This window comes from Meriones unguiculatus, chromosome 3 (assembly GCF_030254825.1).
Source record: "Meriones unguiculatus strain TT.TT164.6M chromosome 3, Bangor_MerUng_6.1, whole genome shotgun sequence".
Classification (NCBI taxonomy): Eukaryota; Metazoa; Chordata; class Mammalia; order Rodentia; family Muridae; genus Meriones; species Meriones unguiculatus.
The window spans coordinates 71,098,091-71,111,859 of record NC_083351.1 but is presented as its reverse complement, the minus strand read 5'-3'; the positions used below and the strand labels follow the sequence as shown (position 1 = coordinate 71,111,859).

The 13,769-nt window shown below is 42.7% G+C and overlaps 1 protein-coding gene across 5 annotated transcripts in view; it reads left to right on the top strand.

Annotated features, from left to right (window-relative positions):
• The window catches only part of Cnot4 (CCR4-NOT transcription complex subunit 4), a 107,217-nt gene extending 104,128 nt beyond the window's left edge, over positions 1-3,089 (top strand). For 3 of the 5 annotated variants that reach the window (XM_060380173.1, XM_060380175.1, XM_060380174.1), the window contains exons 11-12: positions 820-1,032; positions 1,721-3,089. In XM_060380173.1, coding sequence (XP_060236156.1) covers positions 820-1,032; positions 1,721-2,022 — 515 coding nt within the window. In that variant the 3' untranslated portion in view covers positions 2,023-3,089. The remainder of the gene's footprint in view (positions 1-819; positions 1,033-1,720) is intronic. The other 2 variants (XM_060380176.1, XM_060380177.1) reach the window with 1 other exon arrangement.
• Positions 3,090-13,769: the final 10,680 nt, after the last annotated feature.

Sequence of the window (13,769 nt, the reverse complement as noted above, 5' to 3'; positions counted from 1 at the left end):
TCAGTGCTGTAGAAAGAAATATTTTTGCTTTTCAAAAACTGTAGTTATATGATTCATTCTTATTTTCAATAAAATAATTATTCTAAGAAGTTGTTACTTTACCTTCCCCAGCCCCAAATATATATGGATTCTGAACAGTAGTAAGTCACCAGTTTAAGCCACAGTTGATACAGATCCTTTTTTTTTTCCTTATTGGTAGTGTCGTCTGTTTGACAATACCCGTAAATAGAGTCTGACGACTGTTAGGACCCTGTGGCTCACACTCTGTGACTCGCGGAGCTGGAGAGGAGTGGAGCAGGCAGAAGCGGGGGCCAGCTCCACCAAGAGGAGCCCAGACCATGCTTGCTGTCCTTGGAGGAGAATGTTCTTCCAAATTCTCCCCGGAAATGCATTACCAATTTTATAATAGGAGAACTTCACTTTCTTTTAATATTGGCTTCTTTTTAATGGTGTACATCAGCTGAGCTGGCTAAATGCCTCTCTGGCTGAAACTTTATCCTGTAGCTGATGCTGGTTTGTCTTTAGGGCATTTAGTCTTGCATCTGGATTATTGATTTGTACACATGTAAAAGTCCAGAGGCTAGAAAGAGACCAGAAGACCCCTCCCATCAGCCTGAGAGAGCTTCCCTCTCCCTCACTTGTCATCCCTGAGCTCACAAGCACAGTCCTAATCCAGTTTGTCTCACTAGGACCCATAAACGCTCAGTAAAGAAAGAATAATTCCTCTCCCGCTTAACCACTAAAGAACAACATATGTTTCTAACGTCAGCTTTTTATTTTTTTTTTTATCTTTCATTTTTTTGTTGGTAAATCTCCCAGACAACAACAGTTCTGTAGAGAGTTTAAATATGAAGGAATGGCAGGACGGGCTAAGGGCACTTCTACCCAACATTAACATCAACTTTGGTGGACTGCCCAATTCTTCTTCCCCCTCCAACGCCAACCACAGTGCACCAACGTCCAACACTGCCACCACCGACAGCGTGAGTTGGGACAGCCCTGGCAGCTGGACAGACCCAGCCATCATCACAGGTAACTTTCTCCCTTCAGCTCCGCCCACAGCCATCAGTGTGTTTTTTAGCACAGAATAAGTCAGAACAGGAGCCTCTTTGACATAAGTTCCTCCTCACAAAGCCTGATCCATTCTTTTAAGGTCATGGTGAACCTGTCGGCCTAGTTGTGTTCTGAGGCATTTGTGCCTCAGTTGCTCCTTTTGGTCTAAGTAGGTGTTACTGTCTGGCAGCATGCGTGTATTTTGTAGGCCTCAAAGTTACAAAAGGATCTAACTGAGACATCTCAAAAAGAAACATACTCCACTCTTTATAAAGCTCTCTATATAAGGCTATCTGTACAGATCCCTGCTAGAGAAGGGTGGGCGCAATGGGGAAAATACATCATTTCCTGTTGGGGTCCTGGGGCTCATTGGGGGTGGAGTTTGTTTGTTTGGGGGATTTTGGGTTTTGTTATTTGCTGTTCCGCCTCAAAGTGAGGGACTAAGTTTAAGGAGGAGTTTGTGTAACAGTAAATCTCGGTTATTGCTGGAGAAAGGGGAAGGCGGCTAAGGGAACATAAGATTTATAAGGTTTCATTTGGAAATTTAAAATTGTACTTTTTTTTATTTCTTGGGTAAACAAATCATTCTTTAAAGTTTACCCAAGTTACTTGGTGCTCTTTCTTTACACACTCACCATTTCCTTTTTGTTTCCTGTTTCCTCTGTAGGTATTCCAGCATCTTCAGGAAACAGTTTAGACTCTACTCAAGACGACAATCCTCCACACTGGCTAAAATCCCTTCAGGCCCTCACAGAGATGGACGGCCCCAGCGCTGCCCCGTCACAGACCCACCACAGCGCCCCCTTCAGCACACAGATCCCTCTGCACAGAGCCAGTTGGAACCCCTACCCACCTCCTTCAAATCCTTCCACCTTCCACTCCCCACCCCCAGGCTTCCAGACAGCATTCAGACCCCCCAGCAAAACCCCCACAGATCTGCTACAGAGTTCAACACTGGACCGCCACTAAGCAAAGAGAGAATTCAAAAGGGCAGGATTTGTCCCACCCTGTTTTCTCCCTTTCAGCCCACTCACAGCTTCCTTCTCATCTCTTATGTTCTGAAGAATCCAGTTCCTGATTGGTTTTTTCTCCCCACCCCCAGAAGCGATGCGGTCACAGAGTCTTTACCATCTTTTCTTTAGTTGTAAAAAGTTTCGGTTGATCGAGCATTTGAGTGAGTGACACTGTTGAATGTTTCTGGGGGGGCAAATGCCTTTTTAAGCAGAGGAAAAGAAAATCAAAAGGCAGTCTCAATACTTAGAAAATTACTGTTTGTCTGTCGCTCATAATAATGACATAATCTGCTTAGCAGAAAATGACGATTAATTTATAGGAAAGGTCAAGTAAATGCATTATCAACTGCAGAATTGAAAACCAGGCTGATTAAATGAGATTGCTAAATCCATGGGGGAAAGCAGTGGTCCTGGCATCCATCTTGTATTCAGCTTTTCACTATTACAGGAAAATGCTTTTAATTTTAAATTCTTTATTGAATTGATGGGGAGGACTCAATTGTGTTGTTAAGCAAAGGGGTTTATTGGAAGTTGATGGCAAGATAAATTGATCTGTAGTAGTAACTGGCCCATTGCTAAAGAGCTTATAAGGAGGGAAAAGTAATTTTTTAAGGAGAAAAAAATTTGGCTTTAGATTTAAATTCAGATGCTTTAAAGAAAAGAGTATTCACAGATTTAATACCTATCCATACTATAAGAGCTGAATTAAAGTGATTTCTTCAGTCTTTCTCCACTATCAGAAACTTTTTTTTTTTCTCTCTGACCTTAAGTCCATCTGACAGGGCACTCAGCCAGCACTGCTCTGGGGCCATCTGATCACCAACAGGAGCAAATCTCTGACCTCCTTGCCTGCAGCTTTTACTTAACCCTGTAGTTTCTGGACGTTTGTGCAGTATTGAAAAGACAGGAGAAAAGAAAACAAACCTGGTTATAACCTGATGCTAAAACTAAAAACAAGGAAATGTACCTCTTTCTTCAGAATTAAAACTAAAATCTTAAATAAAACAGAAAACTTGATGGTGACCCTTGGGTGATTGTTGTTTTTGTTTTTCCAGTTTATTATGTATTATTTTGAAATGTTTTATGATACAGTGCCATTTGAGTTCACCACTAGTTTTAAAGATCAGCTCCCTTGTTTTCAGTGGCTTTCCAGAGCCATACCTCTGCTAGGCCATCATAAATGTAAAGCAGACTTTCTCAGCTAAAACCACTTGCCAGGAGTGAATGGGACTCTAGCATGCTGAGATGGTGAGCATTCTCCAGGAAGACCTGGCAGAAGCAGCAGCACATCAATAGCATCGGCTTAGGAGTACAGGAAAGAGACCCAGAAGCCTCATTTGACAGTCCAGACATGCCTGTTATAGGCAACCAGGGTAGGGAATGCCTGCTGATGGACACACAGACTAAATGAGGGGGGAAAGGGACTTGTTCCTTCTTCCTCACAGAACCCAAGGAATCTGTACAGTTTGTATGTCCTATTTTAGACTGCATTCAATCTGTTGTCAATCTTGTAAGCAATGTCCAAAGGAAATCTTCTACAGGACAAATAGAGCACATGGAAATTATATATAATATGCTTTGGGGTTGATTTTTTTTTTCCTTCACCTTTATTAGTTTAAAAAAAAGCAGATTTTTGTTTGTTTGTTTTTAATATATATACATCTATAATCTTAGTACTCAGGAGGCTGAGACAGGAAGATTGCTATGAATTCTAGGCCAGCCTGGGGTATAGAGTGAGACCCTGTCAAAAAGAAAAGAATGAAGTAAAGAAAACACCATTTTGAATAATAGTATGCTCTCAGATATCACCACAAGTACAGGCTGAACAAGAGGATAAATAAATAAATAAATAACCAAAATTTTTCATTGATGTGAAAGGAGAGAACTGGGAATGGGCTTTGTCCTATGACCTTTGCCTTAGTTTCCTGACCCTCATGATACACCACACAATACTAAGGAAACATTTTTCAGGAAACAAATAGAAGAGTCCTTCAATTAGTATAGCACTAAAATATATATATATATCCTTTTCCTGTAGAAGGGAAATTCTACCTTGCTCTAATTTTGTATGTATTTAGTGACTCATACCTACTCTATAAAGCTGTAGCTACTATTTAAAAAAAAAACTGACATGTGTCTTGCACAAGTAAAAGCAGCCTGCAAGATTGTAACATGTTGGGCACTGTTCTCCTGTCCCACTGCAGAGCCTTTACTCACATCTACAAACATTATTTGCCATTACTTTCATTTCTCTGTCAACCCTTTCATGCTGCCGGCTAAGTTATATCCCTGGATAATGAATTGTTTAGTTTTTAAAAGCTGAGTAATAAGCCATGTGCAGCAGTGGCAGGAAAGCTGCACTCTAGTCTCTGTTTAGGGCTTTGGAACATAAACTAGAGGCTTCAGGCTATGATTTGGTGTTAGCATCTCCCTAAGTTTTAAAAGCTTGCTTGGGGAAGGCAGGGGATCACGTCACAGTGAGATCTGGAGATGAGGATTTACCAGTTGGAGTATGTGCCAGGTGTGTGAAGCCAGCCCTAGGCCCTTGTCTGAAGGAGCTCCTGTTCTCTGTGCCTATGCTTGCTAACCTGCTGCCTCCTTAAATCGAAAAAACAGCACTTGGGAGTGGGGTGTGACTGAGCAAGGTCTGGGTTAGAGAACCAACGCATGGGGCTAGGACAAAGTCTGAGGAGTGCAGAAAGTGCCTGGGGCAAAGTAAAGTAGCAGGCAGCCTGTGCTTACAGAGGCAGTGGGAACCTTGGTAGGAACAATTGCACTGGGATTGTCTCAGTCTGTGTGGATCTGGTGTATCCAGGTTTTCCTAAGGTCCCTTTCTTTTTGGGTCCTCTTTTTTCTTACATTCTGATTATTATTCCCTTAGCCTTTTCTCCTTCCAATTTCATACTTTGCTGGAATGATGTATTCCAGTAATTTCTTGAGAGAAGACAGAAAAAAAATGTTTTTGAAATGTATATGTCTGAAATTAGCATTCTTCAGTTTGAGTGGGTGGCCTGATGGGTACAGAGTTCTGAGTAACATATTTTTCTTTTCAGAAGTTTGAAGGCGTTACTCTGTCAGCTCTCTGTCCGAATTACTGTTGAAAAGCCAAAGCCACTCCTACCAGCTTATATGCAATCTGGTTTCCTTCCTCTTGTCTACTGTCTTCTGAAACTTCAGTGTTGTCTTCAGTGTGGCTCTTTGTTCTGGACACAGTGAACAGGCAGTGGGCTTTCAGAGTCTGGCCACCATAGCCAGCTTTTCAAAATGTGTAGTTGCTTCATTAGTGAGTTTCTTGTACTTTCTTTGTTCTCCTTTTCAAAGGAAAGAAAATGTCAGTGCTGAAGTGTGGGGCAGGAGGCATTGCTTGTGCGTGTCCCTACTGGTTTTCCATCCCTGCCTTGTGTCCCACGGTCTAGGAAGTCTGATTACCTTATTGCTTTCTTGTGTTTGTCCTGCTCCAGCATAGTTTCATTTGTCTGATCTATCTCTTCTAAGTAGTAGCTTCTTAGATGATTTTAATACTTGGAAATCTGCTTAAGAACAAGACTAAAAACTGTGACTGAAGTATTTGAAAGCATGAATAGGTTGCTATCTTTGAGCTTCACTGTGGGAAAACCTGCCGTTTTCTACCGGGGAGTCCCTGTCCCTGTTGCTTACAGGATGTTAAGGGTCTGAATAGCATTTCAGGGCTTTTGGGTAGGGGAGATCCTCTCTGTTTTCATTGAAAACATGTATTACCCTCCTGCAGCTAAGGAATGAATATGGATAACTGTTTAGCTCAGTTCCCGTAATTGCTTCTTTCATTACCTTGGTCTTACCACACCCACTGTTTCCCTGGCTTGAGGTGCCTGGTCCTTCCAGGCTCTGTGCTTTTGAGGATTTTGTGCTGTGCATGGGCTTTCATCTCACAGCTCTGTCTACTGTTAAAGGTTGGACCTTGTCAAACGAGCAGTAACACTTCACTCTTCTTTCTAGCCACCAGCACCCCACTGCCATTTTGGTAGAGTTTGGAGCACAAATGCAATCAGATGTGTTGGCTTGATGTCATCCCAGCATTTGTACTCTGATTTTATAAGCCAAGAGGTAGCCATCCTCTCAGAACTAAAAGCAACTTTGTCTTCTGTCAGTGCCATTCAGCGGTCACCATTGCCTCCATGTTGCTTTGTTTAAACAGCACCTACCTTTTTTGTCACTTTTTCCAACTTGAAATTATTTCTTTTTTAAACTTTTCCAAAGAAGTTCTTTTGATGGACATCAATAGTTTATGAAAGGTAATAATACAGAGGATTATTAAAATTTAAGCTAGATGTTAAAAGCACATTTTATGTGGTTTTAGGGAGGGTTGTAAGTCAGATGGATATGGGTCATTTTTCTAGACCTAAGTAAATTAAAGCAATTCTGGAAGTTGTAGCAAAAGGAAAAATAGCTAGCTGCTAACTGTATGGAAATTGTATTTTGAGTGCAGGTAATACCACAGGGATTCTGCTAGAAGAGCCATCTGAATTCAGTGAGTACTCTATAGTAGTTTGCCTAGCCACAGAGATGATAGGTACACTGAGTTTTTTATATCATTTGATTTAAGACCTGCTTGTTAAGTTATGTAAGCCTTTGAATAAAAGCACATGGAACTTAAAGGGTTCTACTCAAGTGAAGTCATTTTAGCCTGAACAACTTAGAGAAAATACAGACTTCATCACAAAAGTCACCACTCTGTTAAGGACTTGATCAGCAGTTTACTAACAGGAAGTCCACTTGAAAAAATATTTCTAAGAAACTGATCCAAGGAAGCAAGCATGCGATTTATAGAAATCACGAGCTGGGCACAAGGGTCACGCCTTGTGTGGGGACATAACTGCGTTTAAGTTGTCAGTCACAGCCTTAGGTAGGTGGAATTTACTAGAAATGAGTAGTGCAACAGGTCTTTGGGTATATGGTCTGGATAATTTGAACATTCTAAAAGCAATATATTGCTAATGTTCTTGGTTTATTACAGTTCAGCAGTACTTCTCAGACCAGTTCAGTAGCAGGAATCCCATTGTGCTAAATACCAACAAATAGGCCCAGCATTTGTGGGGGAGGAGGAAGGAAGTGTGGGGAGGGAAGGTCACAAATGCTGTAGCAGTGCTAAAACTATCACACACCTAGCTTTACTTTATTGCTTTGCTCTAGGAGCTGGCCAGCTTCTTTTGCTTGTGTTTAAGAATGACAGAGATGAGGGTGACAGGAAGATGGCTCTTTTTCCCTTAGTTTGGACACAAGTGATTATGAGTGAAAGTGTAAAGACTTGATCATTGTTTTGTTAGGAATTAGAGTGAGTTTCAGAAGGGCAAAAGGTCATGGTATTTCTAGGAAGAGATCTTTGGATAGACTGGGAGTTGGCTGGTGGGGAGCTAGGGAGGTTTCTGAACAGTGACAGATGTGAAGATGCTTGGAGCACGCTTGGGCTTTGCATCCTTGTTGGATGCACTTAGGGTTCATGAGGGGGGTTGTGAAAAAAGGTTTTGCAGAAAATAGAGATAGCACTGCATATGTTGATAGGCACCAGACTAAGCAGGAAGAAGATGTGATAGGATTGTGCTTTGGGAGTGGCAAATAGGGAAGAGGAGATTCCTTGGGTGGATGAAAGAACTCCAGGAGATCTGGGTTTGGCGAAAATGAACTGTCTGTACACACAGGAACCAAAACCGCGTCTGCATGTGTTTCATCACATTATAAAACTGTCCTTGCTGCGCTAAGTCTAGAAAGCCAGATAAATGGTCCAGGTGAAGAAGGTTTTAACCAGGGGCTTGGGAGTGGGGAGAGGGGCAAGAAATTCGAGAGTTCAAAAGTGCTAAAAATTCTTTTGCAAGTTACTAGTCACAAAGGATGGAAGACAAAGTGTTTCACAGCCCTCTTGGGTTTCTTCCAGATCCCGTTGGCTCCCTGAGAGCAGAGACCACATCTAATCCGTTACAGTTTATAGCCCTGGAAATGTTGCATTTTATTGGAACACAGAGACTTCCAAATGTTTGCCCTGATTTTGGAATGAAATGCACAATAGCTGGGCTCTCAAGCCAGGCTGTTGGAATAATTCATGTATTATGCTTAAATGAAATGACCACTCTTGAAAAAGAATTACTGTGGTTCAAAAAGAACACAGTTCTTATCTTCGGAATTGTTGGTTTGAGGTTCCTTCAGGCCAGATGTAGATTAAGGTTTTGGAATCCGCTCTGCGGGGAGACAGGAGCCTGGTGGGAGTAGAATGGATTGGTCTAAAGTGAAGACCTGACAACAAGCTGAAGGAGGATGGTTTGGGGCACAAGTTACTGAAAAATTTTGTTGGTGTCGTATCTTATCAAGAACCCAGAGAAGGAAAAGGTGAGAAGCGTTCAGCTTTGGAAATGCAAGGGATACAGAAAATCGCCAGTGTAGTACCCTCTGCTCACTGCTGCACCAGTTGAGGATGCCTAGGAGGACTCTGGGAAGAAGCTACCAAGACACCACCTTTGGCAGCAGCCACCTACCTGACCGCAGCCACCTGGAGAATGACATCTCCTGGCACACCTTCTAGATTTGACCTGGGTGCCATCCCTGGGATGCTGTGGACTACAATAATCTAAAAACTGATGCAGATGGGATAGTATCATGGAATGGTGCCGATGATTGGCTAGTGCCTGCACTTCAGCGTCTGCAGTGGGTCATTTTCCTTATCAAAATTCCCCATTGACTTTCTCACCCCCAATACCTTCACAGTGCAGGTCCACAGATTTAGAGCCCGAGACTGTACAGGACCCTGGGCTCTCTTCCCCTAAAGAGTATTGATTGTTTTATGTTGTCTGTGCCTGTGTCCCTAGCAGATCTGTTCTCTCAGCCCAGAATGTATACACCTTTCCTCTTCTCGCTCCCGGGCATCTGCTTGAAGATTGTCCTCAAATTCTACTGATTTAGTGGTCCTGTTTCCATTATACTTTACATGTGCCTTTATTATACTGTAACTTGGTTTGCCATGTGTACAGTTTGACCCACTGTATCAGTGGGTTCTACATCAGGAGATGCAACTGCAGAAATGCTAAGAGGAGCCATTTCTCTGAACTGAATGTGTAGACTTCTGTGTCATTCCTTAAACAATACAATGTAACTACACGGCTTTTATGCCACATTAGATAAACAACCAGATATGACTTAAAGTATCAAGGAGGATGTGCATAAATTCTGTGCTAACACTAAGCCATTTTTATGTAAAGGGTATGGTGAGCTTCTGTAGACTCTGATATTCCCAGGAGCTCCTGGTATCAGTCACTCTGTATTAATGCATATAGTCTCAAGGGACAGCAGAATGTACCCAGGGCATGGCATAGTGCCTAACATCCTTCTGAGTGACTATGGGAAGGAAGGAAGCTTTGAGTGATGGGGCAGTATTACATTTTATTGGCAAGAGATCTGTGATGGTCTTTGAAAGACTGCTTTTAAGGTGGTGGAGGGGTTGGGAGCTAGTTGCAGTAGATGGGAGAGTGAAGAAATCTAGGAGTTAAAGAATTTCAGACAGTAAACTGCCTGACAAAGTGGTAATGACAGTGTGTGTGCAAGCCAAGGAGTCTATGAGCCTAGTAGGAGTTAGAGGAGTTGGTTATTTGTGAAGAATTTGAACAAGAAAGCTGAATTGGAGTCAAGAGCATGTGTGTGGGCTCAGTCTTAGAAGAGACAGGCTTTTCCCTCCAGGATAGAAGAGAAATACATGGCTCTGGGATAAAGACAGGAAGCATGAAGGTCCCGTCAACTCAGTGTAATGAAGAGGCAGAAAATGGGGCCATGAGCTTGAGAACATAAAAATCTGCAGCACCTGGAGAGCAGGTAAGAGGACTGATAAGAATAGCAGGCAGCAAGAGGCGCCGCGATTCGTGCAGCTCTGAAGTAAGCCTGCTTATAAAAACAGAACATTGTCCAGAAACTGTCAGTCTTGGACGAAACTGAAGGCAAGAGTTGGTGGAGCTTCTGGCAAAGAGAAATGACAGGAAGGCTTTGGCCATTGGGAGTGTCCAGCGTACACCCTGTCTAGGTCATCAAGGGCCAGCAGCAGAGGCGCTGTTACTGGCTGCTGTCTGGATGAGGATTGCTGCCTACAACCTGGGTACACAGAGGTTACATAGCCCTGCTATGCAGGGAAGACAGCACTAGGCAAATCCACACCTGCTTATTTTATGATAATTTGGGACAATTGCAGAAGTTAGTAGCAGCTAGACTTTAAAAATAGGTGCAGGATTTAACAGAATGTGCACAGTGCATTCATACAGCCAGCCATATTCTGTGTATTGATTTTTTCCAAGGATGCCTGTATTTTCTTCATAATATTCTCATCAACCTCTTCTCTTTAGTCAATAAACATTTATTGACCAAGGAGGAGGTACTTGCTATAGCATGCTATAGGAAAACTTGGCAATGAAACAGACATGACGCTCTCTCCCAGGGTGCATACTTCTGGAAATAACTCAGTAGATACAATGTCATGTGAAAGGTGAACATCACCAAAAAGAAAAAGGTACTGACTGACCAACAGAGCTCACATTTAAGACTGTTCTCAAACAAAACACCGTAAAATGAAGTCACAGATGGAGGAGAATATCTGCAGACTGTGATAAATTCCAACTGTATAAACCACCCATGAAACCAATCTTTGTTTTGTTTTAAAGCAATAAAAATTGAGCCAGGCGTGGTGGTACACACCTTTAGTCCCTCAGGAGGCAGAGGCAGGCGGATCTCTTTGAGGCCATCCTGGGTCTACAGAGTGAGTTCCAGGACAGCCAGGGCTACATGGAGAAACCCTGTCTTAAAAAAAACATAAGGAAGAAAGAGATGGGAGAGAGAGAGAATCGGTGAGGTTTAGGAAGTATCTCACTCGTCACTGTGGTATGGTGCAACCTATGGGAGGATGAACTGACAATTTCAAAATGGATATCAGCCATTCACTTTAGCAGAGTGCTTCCTACGCTAGTATGTGCACACATAAAGATGTTCATCATAGCATGACTTATACGGAGAAATTTAAGAACAATCTCAGTGCTCATTCATAGTAAATCTGTTAGCTCCTGCCACAAGGACTTGGGCATGTGCACCTGAGAAAAACCCTTGTTTCCTGGTACACAGAGAGAAGAGGGGTGTAAGGTGAAGTTTGTAAGTTGAGCATGTGCCCAGGGATTCAAGGCTTTAATAGCCATAAGCAATTCTGTTTAGTCCCAAGCGTGATAGGTGTGTGGGTCAATAATTGTGGTGTCTCTGAGGTCTGAGTATACACAATAGTGACAATAGCACAAACCAGCTCTAGATGATTTGTTCTGCTTCTAGTCACCATGGAAGAGTGGTAAGGGTTAGGACTTGGTGCTTAGTGTTACCAGCTCACAACCTGTCCATGTGGTAGTAGTTGTGATGGTTGAACTAGAGGCATGAGGAAGGAACAAATGCAGTCTGCAGTAGATGCTTTAGCTAGTCACAGATCCAAGCTGCCTGGGTGCATATCTGTGTCACTGTTTGCCAGTGTGGTGACACTGGGCAAGAAGAACAACCTATAAATTGCTGTTTAAAAGAAGGGAAATCCCAACCATTCTACTTTACCAGTGAAGAATCAGGAGCCAGATGCTGGGGTGAAAACCCACTAGCTCAGAGAGGCAGAGAAAGCACCCAGTTGACTTTCCTTCTCAGCTCAGGTTCTGGATGGAAAAAAACCAAAAAGCTCACTAGCTCAGCTAAAAGCCCAAGAGCAAAAGACTAAAAAACCCAAGGCCAAAGGCTTACTAGCTCAAAGCCCCAAAAGCCAGGGAGCAAAGGAGCTGAAGCCTAAGCTAAAGCCAGAGCTTGAGCTAATAGCCCTGCCTTCTTCACCACACTGTCTTAAAAACCCCCTCAAAGTCCCTCCTACTCTTTAATCCCTGTCAGCTGCTTTGTAACTTTTTAAAATCCTGTATACAGAAAGCTTTTGGATTAAAGGAGTGTGCCAGGGCTGAGTGAACTACACCATAACCACCTGTTTACAATGAACAGAAAGTTCTTGGATTAAAGGTATGTGATAGGGCTCAAAGACACGGGGTTTTAGAGTTCACAATTTTGGGTTTCACAGTGGGATCAAATATCCTGCACCAATAAATCCCAGGTCAACAGGTTGTTCAGAACTGTTAGAGCTGTGGGGAGGCATAAATACAAGAGTCTGTATCAAGTTCCTAGCATCTTACCAGCTCAGAGAATGTTAGAAAGAGATGTCCTGTTACTGCCTGTGCAAGAAAGAGATCAGTGGATCGAGGGAACCGGGTTGTAGGAAGAAGAGGAATCAGACCATTTTTCAGGTCCCAATAAGACTTTGAATAAAATTTAAGGGAGGTCCAGTTAAGCAAGGGAGCAAGGCCAAGGGTTAGTGTATGCATCAGTTTTGTGCTGTGCTTGCAAAAATACTTAAGTAACTTGGGTAAAGTTCCATTTGCCAAGTCTCTGGGGAAGGCCACACATCATGGAGGGAGTAAACCATGGGCAAACAGTTTATGCCATGGGCCAAAAAGTCAAAATAGAGAAAAGGAAAGATGTGAGGCTCCCAAAACCACATTTAGTGCTGAACCTCCAGGGACCTGAGGACTGCACACAAGGCTCCCAAAGATTCATCCACTTCTTCTTAGCATCACCTTTGGGACCAAGGGGCCACAGGAGAACACTCAGCTAGGTGAGAACAGAAGGTAAAGGGAAATTCTGTTATTATTTAAAAGCAAGATTGAACTAAATGACCTGGAAATTCTTCTCTAATCTAAAATTCCCTTTAAGTAGTGACATCAGGTTATCAAGTGGCGCTGCCTCACTCCTGGGCCACAGCCTGTAGCCGAGGACTCTTTAAATGAAGTGGCAGACACTTCCCCACCGGCCTTGGGAAGAAGACCCAGCCCTACGTTTGGCCTCTGTTTCTTCGCTCTGCTCTTGTGGCTGCAAGACTTAAAGGAAGGGCTGCAAATGTGTGTGCCCAAGAACCAAAGAACCACACAGAGGCTGATGTAGTAACTTCCTGCAGAACACCTTTGTGAGATTTTCCCTCAAAATACAGCTGCTGTGTTTTATGTTGCTGTCTGGAGATTTGAGCAATTTGTCTAGTGTTACTGAATTATCATCTGGGAAGCCTGTACAGGCCACATTGCATTCTGAACCTCAGGCACCTGCAAGCTCCCTTCAAGATCCTCTGTTTCAGTGGCTCCCAGGTTTGAGCTTTTCCAAAAAAGCCTCTTGGGGGATGCTGCTGCTTGGGGTTTGATTGCCTCAGACAATCAAGGTGACAGCTTGAGCAATTACCTTGATTATATTTGACATTGAAGAGTTACTAATCTTAACCACATATTATGATAAAAACTGTCACACACACACACACACACACACACACACTGAAGGTAGATGATGCCCCTTCTGAGTGTGTGGCAGGAAAGCCAAATTGTGTTACAGAATCAGGGCTCAAGCCTTTTACGGATTTTTCCAGCGCATCCTTGTATATCCAGAGAATCTAATGTTCAATCCAGGACAATTTATGTGTATTTATCTACTAAACATACATATACTGAGTACTCAGTATCTAGAAAGTGCCAAATGGAAATACGTGTTTCTCAGCACTAACAAAAATCACAGGCTCAAGCGGGAGAATGGCCTAAGTATTTCTTCAAGCTTTTTAAATATTTCTTTTAGTCTTTGACAAATACATACATACATATA